The 20514-nt window shown below is 39.2% G+C and overlaps 1 protein-coding gene across 10 annotated transcripts in view; it reads left to right on the forward strand.

The window, feature by feature from the left end:
- Window positions 1-20514, forward strand: part of lepr (leptin receptor) — a 135754-nt gene that overhangs the window by 44714 nt on the left and 70526 nt on the right. For all 10 annotated transcript variants that reach the window (XM_063064153.1, XM_063064148.1, XM_063064157.1 and 7 more), the window contains 3 exons: window positions 4432-4613; window positions 8193-8338; window positions 16079-16220. In XM_063064153.1, the coding sequence (XP_062920223.1) occupies window positions 4432-4613; window positions 8193-8338; window positions 16079-16220 (470 nt within the window). The remainder of the gene's footprint in view (window positions 1-4431; window positions 4614-8192; window positions 8339-16078; window positions 16221-20514) is intronic.

Below are 20514 nucleotides of genomic sequence, written 5' to 3' on the forward strand. Positions count from 1 at the left end.
TCTAGCCAAAGGAAATTCCCTGAAGTCCAGAAAATAGACCAAGGTTGATTTTGTTTCCGGCAGTGCTGTGGGATACTTGGAGGCCATTCTCAAAGTAATGCGATATGGATCAATGCCTGAAATTCCATTCATGGTGACCTCAGTTACATTTGTGTAAAAGTAGAAGTTGCTGCCTTCCAATGACATTATGTTCTGTTATTGGAGAACAACATTGACTGCTAACTTTGGCATGATTCCACAGCAAACTGGTCCATGAATAAAAAGGATGAATCAAATCTACTAAGAATCAGATGAAACTGAAATGGGGCCTTTCTCAATTGGCTGCTTGTAAGGATTAGAGAATATTTATTTTGGCAACTTCTTAGTTGTCTGGCAAATAACTTTGGCTGCTTCATCAAAGTTCGAAGAGTTCAAAGTAAATTTTATTGTCAGAGTACATGTATGTCACCACATCAAACTCTGAGATTCGTTTTTCTATGGCCATACTCAGCAAATCTATAGAATAGTAACTATGACAGGATCAATGAAAGATCAAGTAGCGTGCAGAAGACAATAAATTATGCAAGAAAATAAATACCCATAAATAACGAGAACATGAAATAACAAGATAAAGAGTCCTTAAAGTGAAATCATTGGTTGTGGTAACATTTCAGTGCATGGGCGAGTGAGTGTAATTATTCCATTTTGTTAAAGAGCCTAATGGTTGAGGGGTAGTAACTGTTCTTGAACTTGGTATTGCAAGTCCTGCGGCTCGTGTACCTTCTACCTGATGGCATCAGCGAGAAAAGAGCATGGCTTGGGTGGTGAGGACCTCTGACGATAGATGCTGCTTTCCTACGACATTGTTTCATGTATATGTGCTCAATGGTTGGGAGGGCTTTATCCAAGATGGCTTTCCATCCAGCATAGTATCAGAGGTGGGGATGTATGGGGATGACTATACCATGCTCAATTGCACATAAAATTCCTCAGTGAATGAGGCAGCCATGCCAACATGCAGCAATACAACATTCAGGCCTGGTAACAACACTTGTGGCATGAAAGTACCAGGCAGACACTCTCCAACAAGAAAGGATCTAACCACCTACACGTGAAATCCAATGGCATTACCATTGTTGAGTTCTTCATCAGCAGTGCTGTATTTCTGTGGTCATCATTAACCAGAACCAGAAAACTAGCTGAACCAGCCGGATTCATACCGTGCTACAATAAGTCAGAGGAAGAGATCATGAGGCAAATGACTTGCCTCCTAACAACTCAAAGACATTCCACCACATACAAGGCACAGTTCATGAATATGATGGAATATTCTCTGCTTTCCTGGGTGAATATAAGTCCAACAACTCTCAACTAGCTTGACACCATCCAGGACCCATTCAGCACCCCAAATATTCATTCCTCTACCAACATTGCACAGTGGTTAAAGTGTGAACTAACTACAACATCCACAACAGTTAACTGCCGAGCTATAACGGCAACCTTTCAAGTAGGACAAGTGTAGTTAGCTTAGGAGTCCCCTGCGGCTTGCATGTTAACTTGATTTGAAAATTGATTTGGTTTAAATTGTGGAACTCCAGATCCTGAAAATGAATTAACAAATATAAACCTGCTGTCCCCTTTGTAATATTTTGACATGATGAAGATGATGCATGGGGTTAATGTCAGCCAGGTTTCCTGCTGCTTGGAAATGTGACTGATGATCCAGTGGCCTAGATGCTTCTGCCCCTGACCACAATCTGTATTGGAGCTGGTTCTTGGTGGTGAGTGGTCCTCAAGGAGGTGCACTTCCAGTCTGTAGAAGAAATACTGAAAACTCCTCAAGTAGACTTAAATGCTAAGAAATAAAGTTCAATCAAAAACATTAAATTACAAAGAGTAATTAAAAATAAACTGCATTCCCTATTGTAAAACTGTGAAGTGGATGCCAAGTGCATCTGTTCTGTCTGTTCAGTTAGTCTAGTTTCACTATTTCTCTTCCAGAGCACACTGAGCAATTGATCTTTATGATCTACGTTCCACTGCCAGTGGTGGAGTTTAAACTCTATTGCACTAGCATCTGACTTGCAACTTTCAAAGTGTTTGCAAACAAGTCTGATAGTATCAAAAATTGGATGGTTGCTCATCAGTTGTTCACCAGAGAACCTTCAGCTGTGTTGGCGTGTGGCTAAGTGGTTAAGGCATCGGTCTAGTGATCTAAAGGTCGCTAGTTCGAGCTTCAGCTGAGGCAGCATGTTGTGTCCTTGAGCAAGGCACTTAACCACAGATTACTCTGCGACGACACTGGTGCCAAGCTGTATTGGCCCTAGTGCCCTTCCCTTGGACAACATCGGTGGTGTGGAGAGGAGAGACTTGCAGCATGGGCAACTGCCGGTCTTCCATACAACCTTGCCCAGGCCTGCGCCCTGGAAACCTTCCAAGGCGCAAATCCATGGTCTCACGAGACTAACGGATGCCTATAGGTTAAAAACAATTCAATCCACTTTTTAAAAATCACCAAGGATTATGTTGTTTGTTTGTTAAGGAGAGGATAGATTAGAATCAGTTGTCTGTTTTATTTTAAGGAAGAAGTTGCCATCTTTCCAGTTACAATCTAACAAGACATTTCAGGAAAAGAATGTTGATAAATTTAAATGACTTTAAAAGTCTTATTGTGATTTTGGATTGTGCTTCTTTGAAAAATTTAGAATGGATTAAACTGAATTAGAAGGCATATGCTATAATGAGATGTTGAACAAATTAAGATTTTCTTTGGAGTGATGAAAGCTGAGGGAAGACTTGAAGTTTACAAAATGATGTGAAGTATAAGTAGACAGCTGGTATTTGTTTCCCAGATTTGATCTCTCTAATACAAGAGGGCATGCATTTATCATCAGATGGAAAAGTTGAAAAGAGATCTTTGGTGCAAGTATTTCTTTTGCAGAGTGGTGGAAGCAGATACGATGTGGGCTCTTGAGACATTTAAATAGGCATTTGAGTATGCAGAGAATGGAGGGAAATCGACCATGTCTGGTCAACACACACAAAATGCAGGAGAAACTCAGCAAGTCAGGCAGTGTGAATAGAGGGGAATAAACAGTTCATGTTTCAGGCCAAGATACTTCATCAGGACTGGAAATGAAATGGGCAAAAACCAGAATAAGAAGGTCGGGGAGGGCAAGGGGGACAAGCTGGCAGATGATAGGTGAGAGAGAAGGTGGGTGGGTTGGTGAGGTAGGAGGAATGAAGTGAGAACCTGGCAGATGATAGGTGGAAGAGGTAAAGGGCTGAAGAAGGAATCTAATAGGAATAGACAGTGGACCATGGAAGAAAGGGAAGGAGGAGAGGAATCAGAGGAGGTGAGAAGAGAAGGGAAGCAGTGAGAGGGTAGTCAGAATGAAGAAAGGAAAATGACAGAAGGACAGAGGAAGAGAAATTACTGGGCTAAAGAAATCAACGTTGATGCCATCAGGTTGGATGTTACCTCAAAGGAGTATGAGGTGTTACTCCTCCAACCTGAGTTTGCCTCATCATGGCAGAAGAGGAGACCATGCCTAGGCATATCAGAATGGAAGTCAAATTCAAAGGGTGGCCACCGGGAGATCCTGCCTTTTATGGCAGAGAGTTCAAAGTTGCTCGGCAAAGAAGACCCCCAATCCACACTGGGCCTCACCAATGCAGAAGAGTCTGCACGGGGCGCATGGGATATGGTAGATGACCCAAACAGACCTGCATGTGAAGTGTCACCTCATCTGGAAAGACTATTTGGGGTCCTGAATCGTAATGAGGGAGTAGGTGTGAGGACACTTGTCACACTTGCAGGGATAAGTGCCAGGAGGGAAATCAATAGGGAGGGATGAGTAGGCAAAGGAGTCTTGTGGAGAGAAATCCCTATGAAAGCTGAAGGGGTTGGGAGGGAGGAAAATATGTACTTAGTAGGCTAATGTCTGGGTAGGAGGGATTTAATTAGGCAGCATTTAGCTTAATTAGTTCAGTGCATGGTGGGCCAAAGGCCTGTTCCTGTGCATGTCCCACATTTTAAGATTAGCTCCCTGTTTAATCACATTGCGGGGCGATCACGTATTGTGGACATCTTGTCCTATTTATCCCTGTTTACATTTCTGAGAGTACTGCTTCAGGGAGGAGTATAGTTCAATAGCAGCTGACAACCTGGTGTACTTCACATATTAACTCATTGATTATTATTGGCCTGTGCTATACTTCGGAATTGTCAAAGGAATACAATCAGCTAACAGAACTAAACCTTTAGACTTGAAAGAGTGCCTGGTAGGAACGTTAACTGCGGTTACTACCACATGTATTGAGTGCTTACAGCTACATAGGTTTTGTTTACAATATTGAGATTACTGATCTTGAAGAGTAAAGGCCTTCTCTGACATCCCCGTTCCACTGCGAATTGGTACTTGAGTTGTCTTTTGCATCTGCTGTTTGCAGGTTATTTGACCAGAAGGAAAGCAACACCTCAACTTACAGTAGTAGTTGTGTGGAGCAGCAAGTAATTCAATGCACCATCCCTTCCCCCGATCTCAATCACAAGTATTTCATCTGGATAGAGCTGATTACCAATTCTGGAACTTTGCAGTCACCTTTGATGTTTGTCATGCCAATAAATGTAGGTAAGTCTGGAAGAATTATGCTCTTGCAGTGTTTAATGCAATAAACAATTTTGAGTGTATTACCATGAAGGATGAAATGAGAAGCAGAGCAAACACTTCAGCTTACATTAATAATTGTGTGTGTGGAGCAGCATGTAATGAATTGCACCATCCCCTCCCCTGATCTGAATCACAAGTATTTCATCTGGTCAGGCTGAGAAAAAGTATTATTTCTAATGGTGGTTGAATGACCCTTGACTAAACCTTTAAAGTCTGTTGACTGTGGAAGAAAGAGTTAGTTAAAAGTTTATGGAAAATAACTCGTATGCTTGATTTTACATTTTAAGAGTTTTCAGGCAGCTAAGATATTGGATGGAGCACATTTAGAGCAAACAGCGTTTCACTTCAAGTGAGCAGAGTAACATCATCATTAGTTTCTGTAAAACATAGAATACCTTTGAAGATATTTCAGATCAGTCGTCCATACTGTAGCCCAATTATGTGGCACTTTTGGTTAGCCAATATGATGTTTTATTACACTTCACTGGAATGTAAGTGGATCTCCTGCAAATTAGATGGAAATTGGAAGAGATACACTCTTAGTAAAGGTGGATATAAAATCAATTTTATGTGAAATTTTCCATAATGTTTTCAGCTGCCTTTCACCACAGTAAATTCCAGATCCACTCTGAAACCTGGTATAGTTTGTTTGGTATAAGGTTTGGGACCCAAAATCTTTTTTTTTGTGAATTCAATTTTTCAGTTTTCAGACTCGTTTATCTGAAGAATTTGTTAACCGGAGGTACATGTGGAATGAATATTTTCAATTTTACTTTAGGGTGTTGCAGTACTTTTACAAATAACAACTCGATGTTCTTTCTCTTCCCATACTTTGCACTCATCAATATGGTGCACTGCAAATCAATCCCTTCATCGGCTTGGGATTTAGTCAAAAGACTTGAAGTTGGCATTGGCAGCAAGGAAAGTTTCTCCATCAAAGGCAGGGATTTTGTTTTTCTCCTGACATAGCTCAACCATGCCCATGTTAGACCTGTTTATTTGTCCTTTTGGGCTAGCTTCCTATTGTCTCTTTTCTTTATAACAACCCATTCTGAATGTTGGCATTTTCCTATCCTCAGTCCAAGTTACTTGAACCCCTTTCTTTTCTTACCTTTGTTGTATGCTAGTTTCTGCTCTACATCAATAATGTGTCTTAGCTACAGCAATATAGTTCCATTTCTCACCCCAGGCACTTTAAAAGTCTGAACAAAATGCAAATTATGACTACCCTTTGGTGCTCACGATACTGGTTTATTAAGAATCAAGTCAAATATCCCCTATTTTAATAGATTACAATTCTACTTAATAGAATAAAATCAGTTAGTTTGTCTTTTGGCAGTGCTTAACTTAGTAGAAAATAAATATTTGGAACATGTGACCCAAATCGTGCCGTGTGAATAAATAACTTTACATTTATTTGAAAAGGGCAGAGCCAATGAGTCACAAATGTTCTGCCTCTATGGCCAACAGCTCAGCAGATTCATTTTTCACTTCTTGTGGGTAAACTTGATTTTTCCTTCAAATGTTGCATGTCTAACGCAGCCAACACATTTGGGTAGCCTTTCCTGAGCAATTTGCTAACGACAGTCAATATCATGTTGCTGGGAGTTTCAAACATTTAAAGCTTAATTTCCCCACTTCTTTACAATCTCTGTGTCATCTGGCTGCTGCTTTCAGATGCACAATGCAGAATTAATAAACAAAGGAAATTTACACCACAGAAGCGGGGCATTCATTCTATCAAGTAGAATTAGAATTAGAATTTGTTTAAATCTTCCACCCATCACACAATGTGAGGGAGTAAAAATCTTTGTGTTATGACTCTGTTGCAATGTATAGAAATGCACAGTATCCGCCAGTTAAAAAAGAGCTGTCCAACCTCAATTCAGCTTCCTGCACTTTGATCTATAGCCTGGTTCTTAAATCCATATCCAATATTTTTAGTATGTTGATGTTTCTTCCTTTAGCATCCTTACAGGAAGTGACTTACAGGTACCAAAACCCGCCTGGGTGAGAAAATGTTTCTTCACTGGTGGGGTAATTAAATTAACATTCTATACATTATTCAAAATAAAGAACTTACTAAAGTGTGAAGGTGTACAGTTGCTGTGGTACAATAGTCTCTTTGAAAGAATAAGCTCATATGAATGCACATATTTCCCACTAAGAATCAGATAACAAAATTTTACATTGGAACTTTCAGCAAAGTGCTTTCAGGAAGGAGAGACCTTAATCAATGAAAGATGACAAGAATCTTGATTATGCATCAGTCACAAAGAATTGATTATTATAATATATGCAAAGCACTTGCTGTGCTGCCTAATGCAGAACTTTGCATGCCTTAGACAATTATGTTTTTTTCTGTTCTAGGTTACAAATATATTTCTGGTCAGTAAAATAGTCAGCGCTGCATTATTTTCTTCATTGTCTCTAAGTATTCTCATTGATTATGTAAAATAATGGGAGTTGTAAGTCTGAACAGAAAACCATATTGAATGGAATATTCAGTTTCAAAAAGGACACAATGTTGAGGCATGTGAGAAAAACTTTTACCAACTCCTCTTTGATAATTTGATTATTATTTTTGTCAGTTTTGCCTTGGATCCAAGCATTTTTCAGGAATCACTTCTCAAGGTTAATTTAATTCTTGCTTTATTGAATATTTCTTTAATAAAGAGTTTGATATTATTATTGTCAAGTCAGTGAAGACCTGAGTCAATTCAACATTTTATGAGAAACATTAACCTGCCATGCCATCACAAGCTTGACAAACTCAACCATGTTCAAAACAAGGTATAACTTTCTTTTATCTGCCACATCATACTGAGTAAATACTGAAAAGGAAATCTTGACAGAAAATTGATGTAGGTGAAAGAATAAGATCAAAAGAAGCTACTTGGAAGGAACAAAGAAAAGCTCATATATTGAAAAACCGTAGCAGGTAATAATTATAAATTGTGGAGGAACTGATCAAATGATTATCTTCCAAAGAAAAAGGTATTTTTAAAAAAGTGCACTCTGTCAAACTGTGAGGACCATTATATGTGCCAAAATGGGCATTCAGCTGTTCTGAGTGGTGGATCTTTGAATAGATGGCTCCAATCTGATGGCATGAAATTGCATGTCATCTTGATCCATGTGGTTAGCCCAGACTTGTTAAGAATTTGAAAAGATGAGAGCTCCTCTGTAGGTCCACTTGCTAAAGTGCGCTGCAAATTGATGAACTGAACAGGAAGTCACAAAAGCAGCCTGCATTCTGAAAGGAGTTAACAATAGTAGCCAGGTGTCTTTCAAACTTTCTTTGTCCTGTGCTAGATTTAAGATTCTTCAGATATAATAGGAAAGGAAGCATTAGCAAATTTGAAAGAGAAAAAATAACTGTAGTCTCTGAAATTCCAGATAGTAATGGAAAATGCCGTAAATTGAATCTGAATGTTTTCTTATTGGAAATAAAATAATAGTTTTGGATTTTGCAGGGATTATCTGTAATGTCAGTCAGCTTAATTGTATCAATGATTTTTTTCTCTTTGTAATTTGCAGTGAAGGTAAATCCTCCCCAGAATCTTCAGACTGAAATGACAGTTGAAGGAATTTTCAACCTTAGTTGGTCAAGCCCAAACCCTGAACCATACCTCCTCCAGTTTGAGGTAAAATACTCCACAGGCAACCCAGAGAGGGTCTGGAAGGTATGCTAATTTTATTTAGAAAATATATTTGTCCATTTATTATCATTTTCAAACAAAAAATTAAACAATTATTTCCAAAACCCTTGTGCAAACAGCTTTGACAATATTTTCTTCGCATCTTCGATAAATGTGTGGCATATTTTTGATCATTAATAGTACTGTTTAAGGACATCTTGGTATATAACCCTGATTCAAATTATCTTGCCAGCTATTTTTCCTCTTTGTTTCCAAAGGAAGTCCTGTACTTTTCCCAATGTGTGAGACCGTCTGTCACACTGTAGTAGCAAACAATTGCATCAACTCAGCCATGTAAAAAGAGAAGAACAAGGTATTCAGCTTATCGCATGTGTTCATAGGCCATTGAGAATTATGTGTTGTGATATTATATCACCTTCTTCTTCTTGAGCTCATCACCCTTAATGGGGCATTGACCGCCAACAGCAGCTTGCCCGAGTCCTCAGTCCTGGGCCAGCCCAGGTGTACAAGTTGTCCACAGGTGTAGCCCATCTTCTTGACTTCTAGATGAAGATCCTTCCTCTCCCAGGGACAAAGCCTTTGGAGCTTCTGTTGGCATTTCTGTAGTTCTGGGATTTTATGGGATGGGGTTTGTAGCCCCATATCCAACCATCCTCTTTTCACAGCTGGACTTGGGACCATCCACGACTGATTTATATCACCTGGCACAATGTTTTTGTGCATGGCACCTTCAGTTTATCAACATTCAGTTATGATTAATGCACCTTTGGACTTCTAGTCCAGATTTTCTCTTCATATGATCCACATACAAAGGGGGGCCACCAGGCACAACCAGTGGAATCAAATGACACACTTCTAAGCTACTGATATCAACTATTGGACAATCAAAGATTCCCCCACCATCTAAGCCATACTGACTTTTTGCAACTACCACTGAGCGGAATTACAGAAAGCTGAAATCCTTCACCACCAGGCTCAAGAACACTACTTCTCTTTAACCAATTGGTTCCTGAACCAACTGGCAAAGCCTAGCAACACCATGACCGCTTTAATCACTTTGCACTAAAATTGCCTTTTTTGTTCTAATTGTGTTCTTTCTTGTAAAAAATATGCATAATTTATGTTTAATTTATGTTTTCTTGGGAATGCTGCTTAGTTGATGCCATGTGCTTCTGGTGCTGCTGCAAGTAAGTTTTTGATTACACCTGCGCAGACATGTATATATGATAATAACTTGTTTAATAAAAGAGTGGCCAGCTCCAATATGATATCTCCCATCAGTCACATCAGCCCCTCTTGTCCCACTTCTGCATATCACAGGTGTTATGTTTTGTAACTTCAGAACGTTAAACTATTACAAAGGAAGATATGGGAGCCCGTAATGTGTGTCTAACCAGGTATTACTTTAAGTGAGGTGCACACAGATCACATGGTAGTGTCATGACGTATGCAATTCACGTATTTATACATATAACTTGCAATGAATTACTTAAATGAACAAGAATGCTTAATCAACAACATATTTACAGTACAAGATTACTCAAATATTACTGAAATATTAAATGCTCAACTCTCCCTTCTTAGCTATAAACTCAATATAGAATGCATCTCAACTATACTGTATACACAGTATACTATATAATATAACTACTATATACAGACATCCACAGCATAGTAAATTTTGATTGTCCCATTCAGGCATCAAGATTTAGTCGCCGTGGAGGCTTTGTTACTTTTGTGGTATAACATCTTTCCTGAAAAGGGAGGTTACTCTGCGTGGCAGGTGAGACTTGTGGCTGTGAAAAAAAATCTCAGTTTCTTGGGCCTCCTCCATGATGGTTGTAGGAGTTGGCTCTAAGACTGCAGGAAATGGTTTTGACAGCTCAGGATACCTTTCTTCTCCTTCCTCCTTCTTCCAGTTTGTGCATCTGATCTTGAGAAGGGCCATTTAGTTCACTGAAATATTCTCTTACTAATCCTTCTATTGCTCCTTTTACAATCTGATCTAACCTCTTGGTTTCCTCATCCACAACATTCCCCAATGAATCCTCTGTTTTTGTATCTGCATTGACTGCTTTCTTTTTGGCCTTCCATTCATCCCGCTGGGCTTTGATCTTTGCATCTATTTGGACAAGCAGCTATTTGTCCCCCTCTTGAAGTTCATGCAATTACCTTAAGCACGCAGAGTAAATTTTGGTTCCTTATACTCACAAAAGCGGAATGTTTGCATTTTTCTGAAGCTGTTTAACTCTCTTCCAGCTGAAAACCAAGCCACATCTCGCAAGTAACTGCCGGCTTAATACATCAGAAGCTTTCTCAGATATGTTGGCTACAAAAACTGTTGTAGTCAGACCACTGCTTTTATTACTTTCACAATACCACTGGCCAGCAAGGCCCTTCCTTGGTCCAATATGCTTTCCAACCAGAGGCACAAAGGTTGGCACCAATACCTGTTTGCCCACTTTTGGGCCACGATTCATGCTGCACAGCATGGAGATAGTTTTGGCATCATCCAGTACCTTTCTTAATTCACTTTTAGTTGGCTTTATTGCAGGGGATATGGCATGCAAATGATGAATGGATCTCCAATCATGTTGTAGCTGTCTCAGCCAATCACGTCCCCACAATGCTGGCCCTCCTGTTTTTACCACATACAAACTCAATGTGGCTTGCTGGTTTTTGCATTTCACTGTCATGAATGTCATTCTCACAGGAGTTAACTTTTCTCCTATATAATTTCTTAATTGGATATCTGCAGGTTTCAGTTCAGTGCTTTTGAAATGCCTTTCAAAATCATTTTGTGCAATGACTGAAAGAGCCAAACCTGTGTCCAATTTCATTTTAATTAATTTGCTGTTCACTTCTGGTGTATATCACGTTGCTTGTCTATTGTTAGTTTTTAAATTGTATACCTCAAAAGATCCCAGTCCTGTGTCATTCTTGCCATTATCAGACTTTTAATCAACAGCATGTAGATTAGTTCTCATTTTGAAACTCTAGCTTTTTCTCTTTCCTGCACAGTCCACTTATTTTGGTCTGCCTGACATGGTCTTTGTATGTGTCCTACTTTGTTGCATTTTCTGCAGATTTCACCTTTAAATCTACATTGGTCTGGTGTATTGTTTGGCCAGACCAGTTTCTGTTTAGATGTTGCAATTTTGTTCATACTTACTTTAATTCCTGACAATTGTGACAATTTCAACTGCTTTTTTCAATGTAAGCTGTCCTTCAGCTAGCAGCCATTTTGAATGCTCTCTTGTAAGATTCCACAAACTAATTGATCTTTCAGTATCATTAGCCTCAACATTGAACTGGTAATGTTGAGACATTCTTTTCAATTCAGCCATGTATGCTGAAATGGAATCCCCTTCCTTTTGATTCTACTTACGAAGCCTAAAACAGTTTGCAATGATTTTGGTTATAAGTGTTCCTGCATTATTTTCACAATGGCAGCAAAGCTAATTTCCACTGGTTTCGTTGGAGCAGCTAAACTTTGAAGTGAATTTCCAACATCTGCAGATTTCCTCGTGTCAGCAAAATTGGTTCTCATTTCTCACTGGCTATTTCATTTGCTTCAAAATACTGTTCAGTCAGCTCAGTATACATAAGCCAGTTATCTGTTGAGCAATGAAACACATCAATTTTTCTGATGTAGACAGCCATTTCTGCTATTTTTTATGATTATTATCAACCTCTACTCAATCTTAATGAACCCGTGAATACTTGTGTTTACTACCTTATCTTTAACTTGAAGGTTTCTGTAAGTGCTGGGCTGTATTTTTTATTCACTGATTCACTGTTCCTCACTATATTTTTTTTTAACTTGGAAGTTTCACTTCTCTTTAACAGGTTGGTAGCCTTTTCGAGTTTGTTTTAAAAATACCTTGTTGCTACTGTTACATTTTGTAACTTCAAAATATTAAATGAATCCAGAGGAAGACACTGGAGTCTGAAATGTGCGATTCTATCTTTAAGCGAGGCGCGCTCGTATCACATGGTAGTGTCGTGACATATGCAATTCGCGTATTTTTACATATAACCTGTAATGAATTATTTAAACAAACAAGAATGCTTAATCAACAACATTTTTACAAGATTACTTAAGTATTACTGAAATATTAAATACACACCAACAGGATCCACTTATTTCATGACTCCTTAGCTCACTCTTACACTTCCACCAAACACTCGTCTCCCACAGCACCTTCCAATGCAACAGGAGAAAATACACCCATCTGTTCACCTCTTTCCTTCCCACCATCCACTGATTCAAACAATCATTTCGGGTAAAACAATGATTCACTTGCATTTCTTACAATCTAGTCTTCTTCATTTGGTATTTGCAATGTGGTCTCCTCTGCACTGGGGTAACCAGATTCAGACTGGGTGATCACTTTACCGAACACTTGCATTCAGTCTGCAACAGTGCTCCTAAGGTTCTCATTGCCTGTCCTGATTCACCACCCTATTCCCACTTTGACCCTTTTCCTACTCTGCTATAGTGAGGCCCAAAGCACATTCGAGGAACAACACCTCCATTTTTTTGTGCATTGCAAGACTCAGTATTGAATTCCCCAGTTTCAGATAACTTGCTCTTTCTGTTTTAAGACTGGCCATTTGCACTTACTATTCAATTCCTCCTTTCTTTCATTTGTACATTTGTATATTGGGGCTTGCTCAGTACATTCCAATATGCCAGACCATACAATATTACCTGTGCCTCTCAAAATTAGCAATATATTCCATAGGCAAAGGAGCCTCACTATCTATTCAATGGAAGTTTTATAGACATTCCTTTAGTTCTATCCATTGTCCTCTTTACTTTCTTTGTTGCTTAAATAAACTTGCTTTTTCTCTTTTACAGTTCTGATGAGCAGGTTTCTCTATCCACAGATGCTGCCTGAATGGCTCTGTTCTTCCTGCATTTCTGTGTTTCCCTCTTACGTAGGAGCTGAACTAAAGGGTTGAGATCTGGTTAGTTGCTATTTGTAGGTGGGATGACCTCACCAGGGTTACTGCTCAGAACCCAAACTAGGGTCTTGGTAATTATTCTTGGTGTTCATTCCCACTGCAGCCATTTCACTGCGGATATCCTCATAGTCCATGATTAGCTGTCCAACTGATTGGCCCTGATCTTGACTGAATTGCCACATCAATTGACAGCACCACCTTACACCAGACCCAACACCTCCACTCCCTGTCCAGGGTCTGAGCCAAGTCTCCTCTGTGACCATTCCCTGACACTGCACCCTCCACTCACCATTGATTCAATCTACTTCTCTTTGACTCCTTCCCCCCAAGCTTGAGAACATGTACCTGCCAGGCTGAAGGACAACTTCTATCCCCCAATCCACTCTTAAATGGACTTGCTGAACACTCGATTTCTCAGTCTACCTCATCATGCCCTTGCATTTCATTTGTGTACCTGCATATCATTTTCTTTATAAATGTAAAACTATGTTTTGCATATTTTTCTTTTTTCATGAAATATGTATGGAATAGTTTGTCTGGATGGGATACAAACAATTTTTTTCTGTATCCTGGACATGTGACAACAATAAACCAACTGCCATTACCTCAAACCCCTATTTTGAGAACCGCCCATTTGTATTTCTGGATCTCTTCTCTGTCCAATTCTTTGACAAAACGTTCCTTTTTCACGAAGCCAGTGGTATATAGTTTTTTAAGAAGGTGAATAAGGGAAAGATATTCCAAGGTTCATTATCAGAGTATACTTGGCATCCAATTACAACAGCTTTCTAAATGGGGCTTCAGAGTAGTTTTGACAAAAGGATATTACAACTGTATGGTGTCAGCTTCTAGCAGAAGCACACACATAATCTTTGTGCATTGGTCTAGACTTAATATAAATGTATGTATTTGTTTTAAGTGTAATTTTAGCTCCGATTGGCAAGTTCTGCTGATGACAATTCTATTTTTTGGATAAACATAGATTTTCCATAATGTATAATGCTTAATTATTATCATTGTTGTAAAACACACATGAGTATATTTAAGCAACACACATCAAAGTTGCTGGTGAATGCAGCAGGCCAGGCAGCATCTATAGGACTGAAACGTCGACTGCGCCTCTTCCTATAGATGCTGCCTGGCCTGCTGCGTTCACCAGCAACTTTGATGTGTGTTGCTTGAATTTCCAGCATCTGCAGAATTCTTGTTGTTTATGAGTATATTTAAAGTTTATAAACTTTATCTTTTATTCAAATAACTTAATAGTGTTTATAAGCACTTGTAAGGAATCTAACGATTAATATGGCTGGAAAAAATGTGTTAGAGAGGCTAATGGGCTTAGGGCTGATAGATTCCCCTAGACCTGATAGATAGATTTTAGGATTCTACATAGATGGCTACAAAGATAATGGACAAATTGGTTGACAATTTTGCTAGATTCCCAAAAGCCTCAGCAGATCAGAAAACAGCACAGATAGCAATGGAAAAAAGTGACAGACAAGACAGGACATGACAGTGGGGTAAATCCTAGAATCCAATATTAAGGAGGTGATAACTGCTTGGCAAAAATATATATTGCATTGCATTTGGAGGTACTGTGATTTTATCAACAGAAAACATTGTATATTAATGTTTTTGAGTTCTTTTGAGTATGTTGTCAGCCAGATGGGTAAAGCAGAGCTAGGAGATGTAAAATTTCCAAAAGTTATTGGAGAAGGTGCTGCAAAAAATATTGCACAAATTAAAGGCATGTAGAGTTGAAGGTAATGTGTCAGAATAATGTGGTTACGGGCAATAAGAGGAAGGTAAGGATAATAGGTCCAATTTCAAGCTGGTGTTAGTGGGTTGCTTTGGGGATCATTGCTGGGTCACAGTTAATTACGATCTATACTAATGGTTTCAATGAAGTAACTGTGCGTAATCTAAGTATGCAAATGAATTGAAGATGGGAAAGTAAAGTTGTGAGGAGCACACGTGCCTGCAGAAGGATATGTAAGCTTGAGGAATGGGCAGATGATGGCAGGTAGGGTATATTGTGGGAAAGTGTTATGTCTGTTTTGGTAAGAAGAGAAGGAAGCAGATTATTTTTTAAGTATAAGGATATTAAATGTTAGTGTATACAGAGACTTATTTGTCTATATACAATAACACACATTTAGCATGCAAACACGCCAAGTAATTAGGAAGTTGTTTGGAATGTTGACCTTGATTGCATTTGACATGGTTACAAGTAAGGAAGTCTTAGTGCAGTTACATGAGATCACAGCTGGAGTACTGCAGTCCATGTTAGACTCTTTATTTATGGAAAAGTATATTCACATCTATGCGCTGATGATCCACAATGGATCCCTGGAGCAACCTGGATTGCCAGATGAAGGATGATGAACAGAATGAATACATGCTGTTTGGAGCTTAAAAGATCAAGGAGATGCTGAAACGTATGATTCTGAAAGGAACTGGCAAGGGTAGGAGGATGATATGAGTGTGTTTTCCCAGTGGAGGAATCTTGAACTGGTGTGTTTGTCTCAGAATAGGGGATAGCCATTTAAAATTGAGAGAAGGACCAATTTCTTATGAGGGTCGCGAATCTCAGAAATGCTTGACCCTAGAGTACTGTGGAATCATTAAATATGTTTAATTCTATTATTAGAGATCAGGCAGGGAAGTGGGGATGAGATCTAAAATCAAGTTAATCACACCTTATTAAAAAGCAGAGCAGGCTATCCCTGTCCCTATATAATCTCTCCATGTTCCTGATTCTAATGTTTGTATATTGATAATCCTACCTAATAGGTTAAGGATATCTGGCAAAACTCTTTGATTCTTCATAATTTGGAGAGTGGCCAAACTTATCGTATTGTCATTCGCTGTAAACGTCGTAGTGGCCCAGGGTTTTGGAGTGATTGGAGTGATCCCCTACAAGTGAACGTACAGGGTAAGTATTGCATTGCTGTAGTCAATAAGTAGAAGGCAGGACAGCAAATAGAATGTCTGTTTTTTAAGCATTTACTTTATCATTAAAAATTATAGAAAATGTGGTTGAGCTCAAACAACTTAACCAAAGGGATGACTGTTTAGATTTCCTAAGTAATTGTTTTTGATGTGTTTTTACATGCTAGTTATTTTTTTCCCATGGACATAAACTTATCTCTTTGAGGGATGTCCTTTTCATTTCTGGTTCATGCCATGATAATTACATATTTTCCCTGGTTAAAGCTTTATTGTATCATGAGGAACCTCGCCCAGAGGAAAATTTACCTACTGTAGATATTGTCACTTGTATTGGTTAAGGGAATAGAAGTAATTGTGCTTACTGGATACTAATTGGCGCCAGATAATACAAGGGGCCAGAAGGATGGTACATGGTAAATGGTAGGGCATTGAAGAATGCAGTGGAACAGAGGGATCTAGGAATAATGGTGCATGGATCCCTGAAGGTGGAATCTCATGTGGATAGGGTGGTGAAGAAAGCTTTTGGTATGCTGGCCTTTATAAATCAGAGCATTGAGTATAGGAGTTGGGATGTAATGTTGAAATTGTACAAGGCATTGGTGAGGCCAAATTTGGAGTATTGTGTACAGTTTTGGTCACCAAATTATAGGAAATATGTCAACAAAATAGAGACAGTACAGAGAAGATTTACTAGAATGTTACCTGGGTTTCATCACCTAAGTTACAGAGAAAGGTTGAACAAGTTGGGTCTTTATTCTTTGGAATGTAGAATGTTGAGGGGGGACTTGACAGAGGTATTTATAATTATGAGGGGATAGATAGAGTTGACATGGATAGGCTTTTTCCATTGAGAGTGGGGAAGATTCAAACAAGAGGACATGAGTTGAGAGTTAAAGGGCAAAAGTCTAGGGGTAACATGAGGGGGAACTTCTTTACTCAGAGAGTGGTAGCTGTGTGGAACGAGCTTCCAGCAGAAGTGGTTGAGGCAGGTTCGATGTTGTCATTTAAAGTTAAATTGGACAGCTATATGGACAGGAAAGGAATGGAGGGTTATGGGCTGAGTGCAGGTCGGTGGGACTAGGTGAGGGTAAGAGTTCGGCACGGACTAGAAGGGCCGAGATGGCCTGTTTCCGTGCTGTAATTGTTATATGGTCCTATGGTTATATAAGGAAGACTCCTACATGAATATATTAATTTATAAATCATTTTGCATATTTTTTGGCAAAGGTATGGGCATTACACAGCTTTATCTGGGCTTGGCAGGAAGGAAAGTTAGGACTTTAAATAAAGCCTTACTAGTTGCCTCTGCTATTGTTCCAGCAGTACATTCAACACCCAAATCACTCTCACGTAAAAAAAATCCTCATGTCACTTTAGGTTCTTTTACCAAACATGTTCATTATTTGGGCCCCAAGCTCTTGATCTGTCTGGCACTAGGAAAAGTTTATCTGTCAGCCAAAAGTCTACATGATTTTAAGTACCTCCATTATGTTTTTTTTTGCAATGTCCTCTGTTCCAAAGGGACCAGCCACATTTTCTCCCATCCGTCCTCTAGACTGAAGTCCCTCATTGCTGAAATAATTTTAGGATTTTTAAAATAATTATAAAACTGCAAAAGCCATTAAGTGCCACAAAACTTCAGCTAAAAAAAAGACAGATCATAAACTGGGTGTATAGAAGTGGAAGGTTTCACTGTTCCAGCTTAAATCAAAGGTTGTGAAACTGAGCAGGAAAACCAAGGCACTTCTGCAAACATGGATTTATGTCCTTGAGCCAGGATTTCATTTTACACCCTGTTGTTGCTTGGGTGACTTGCTGCATTCCATGTTAAAAGCTGACCACTGTGAATAACAAGGTTTGTCAGTGCTTTTACTGCTGTGTGTCTTCCTGAGAAAATGGACACATGTGACCTTTATAGTCTCTGATCAGCTGAAAGCTGTTGAGCGTTTCTCATTTAAAATTCCTGTCACGTGTCTCAGCTGGTACAGCTTGGAAAGAGGCTGCACTGAGAGCTAAACACTGCTCTGTTAGCTATTTCTGAGGGGTTGTTTGATCAATGTCAATAGATAGACTTATGCTGTTACGAGATGACTGTGAATCAATTGCATAAAATGGTAAGTGGAGCAGCATCTTTAAAGAAAGGAGAGTCCACTGTTCAGCTTGTTGAAGAGCAAGTTGAGTTTGTCCTCTTGCCTCAACCTTGGTCCCAATTGGCTTGTTTTTTACCTTTTGAATAATTCCCCATTTTAGGTGCCACTGGGGTCCTGCTGCGACACCTACCTTCAGGAATTCCCATTTCATTTATCTGTAGCTTTCTCTGTGGATGACCCTGGTGGATCTCCACACCACTTGCTTTCATTTAGGAGATCGGCAGATGCTCTCCTTGAGGTCTGTACTCTTTTCTTTAGATCAACCTGCAATATATCCATGAAAATAGGCATGTTGGATTGGAGAGCATATCTGTAAAATGATCTAAACTAGTTCTGAATAAAAATGGAGATGTAGATCATTGGAAAATGCCACTGAAGCAATCTTAAAATGATTTCAGATAAAACCATCTGCAGGCAGACACAAATGATATTACTTAACCTCCTCTACTAATACACTTTCTGGATTTTCCCAGTCCTAGACTTGAAGATCCCAAAATCCATCAATTCTGAACTTCCTGAAAACTCACGGTACTCACAACAGCCTGTGTAAATTTGGTTATCTCGAAATGATTATCCAAGTTTGGGTTTGGAAATTTGCCATATTTTTCAGGTGTTAGTTATGGAGAAGCTTGCTGGTTTCACTACTCTGGGAGAATTCAGCTCCACATATAGATTGTAAAACCTTCACATTATTGTTCATCAGTTAATGAATAATCCTTTCAGAATAGAAAAAGTAAACACGTTATTGTAATTGAAAATAAAATGAATACAACTTCTAGTTGGTTGAGTGGTGGAGTTCATGTCTCTCAGTTTGAAATGTGTTGACTCACTCCCCATTATGGAACCTTGAACAATTTGGGAGTTATCATCAGACACTGAATACTGTTCTGTCAGAGCTGAGTCTTTCAATTGAAGCCTTGTCTATCTGTTCTGAAATAATGCATCGGAACCAAAAGAAGGGGAGTTCCACCAGTTCGGACAAAATTTATTCTTATACCAACAAATCAGAATCAGATTTATTATTACTGACTAATATGACATAAAATTTGTTGACTTGCAGCTGAATTAACTGATCAGTTAATTCTTTGTTCTTGCCCGTGTACAAATTTACTGCCAGAGCAATTTGCATGTTTTTATTTGCACACTGAAAGGATTATTCATTCACTGATGTACAATGGTGTGAAGACTTTGCTAATAAATGTGGAACTGAATTTACACTGAGATTGTACAAGATGCTCTAGGAGTTATGACACGTGGAACTTTCTGCCTTAATCTATAGCCCCCAACTCTCACCCCTACTTTCAACCCATGTGTCGGAATTGACCACCATCAGATCAGGTATGGGAGTGGACAACGTCCCTCCCTGGCCTCCAATTTCATAAGCCCTAACCTGGCATAAACAGATGCATTCCTTGAAAAGGACTTCCATGAGTAATCTATCATTGAGAGGTCTCTGGGCCTCTGGACCTCCCTCTGCAATTGGATCCTCAACTTCCTGACTGGAAAACTACAGTCTGTGAGGATCGGTGATAACATATCCTCCTCACTGACAATCAACACTGGCGCACCTCAGGGGTGTGTGCTTAGCCCACTGCTCTACTCTCTATATACACATGATTGTGTGGCTAGGCATAGCTAGAATACCATCTATAGATTTGCTGACAATACAACCATTGTTGGTAAAATCTCAGGTGGTGATGAGAGGGCGTACAGGTGTGAGATGCCAACAAGTGGAATGGTGTTGTAGCAACAACCTGGCACTTTCATATCAGTAAGATGAAAGAGCTGGTTGTGGACTTCAGGAAGGGTAAAACAAAGGAACACATACCAATCCTCATAGAGGGATCAGAAGTGGAGAGAGGGAGCAGCTTCAAGTTCCTGGGTGTCAAGATCTCTGAGGATCTAACCTGGTCCCAACATATCGATGTAGTTATAAAGAAGGCAAGACAGCAGCTATACTTTATTAGGAGTTTGAAGAGATTTGGCATGTCAACAAATACACTCTAAAACTTCTATAGTTGTACTATGGAGAGCATCCTGACAGGCTGCATCACTGTCTGGTATGGAGGGGCTACTGCACAGGACTGAAAGAAGCTGCAGAAGGTTGTAAATCTAGTCAGCTCCATC

This window comes from Mobula hypostoma, chromosome 12 (genome assembly GCF_963921235.1).
Source record: "Mobula hypostoma chromosome 12, sMobHyp1.1, whole genome shotgun sequence".
In the NCBI taxonomy this organism is placed as follows: domain Eukaryota; kingdom Metazoa; phylum Chordata; class Chondrichthyes; order Myliobatiformes; family Myliobatidae; genus Mobula; species Mobula hypostoma.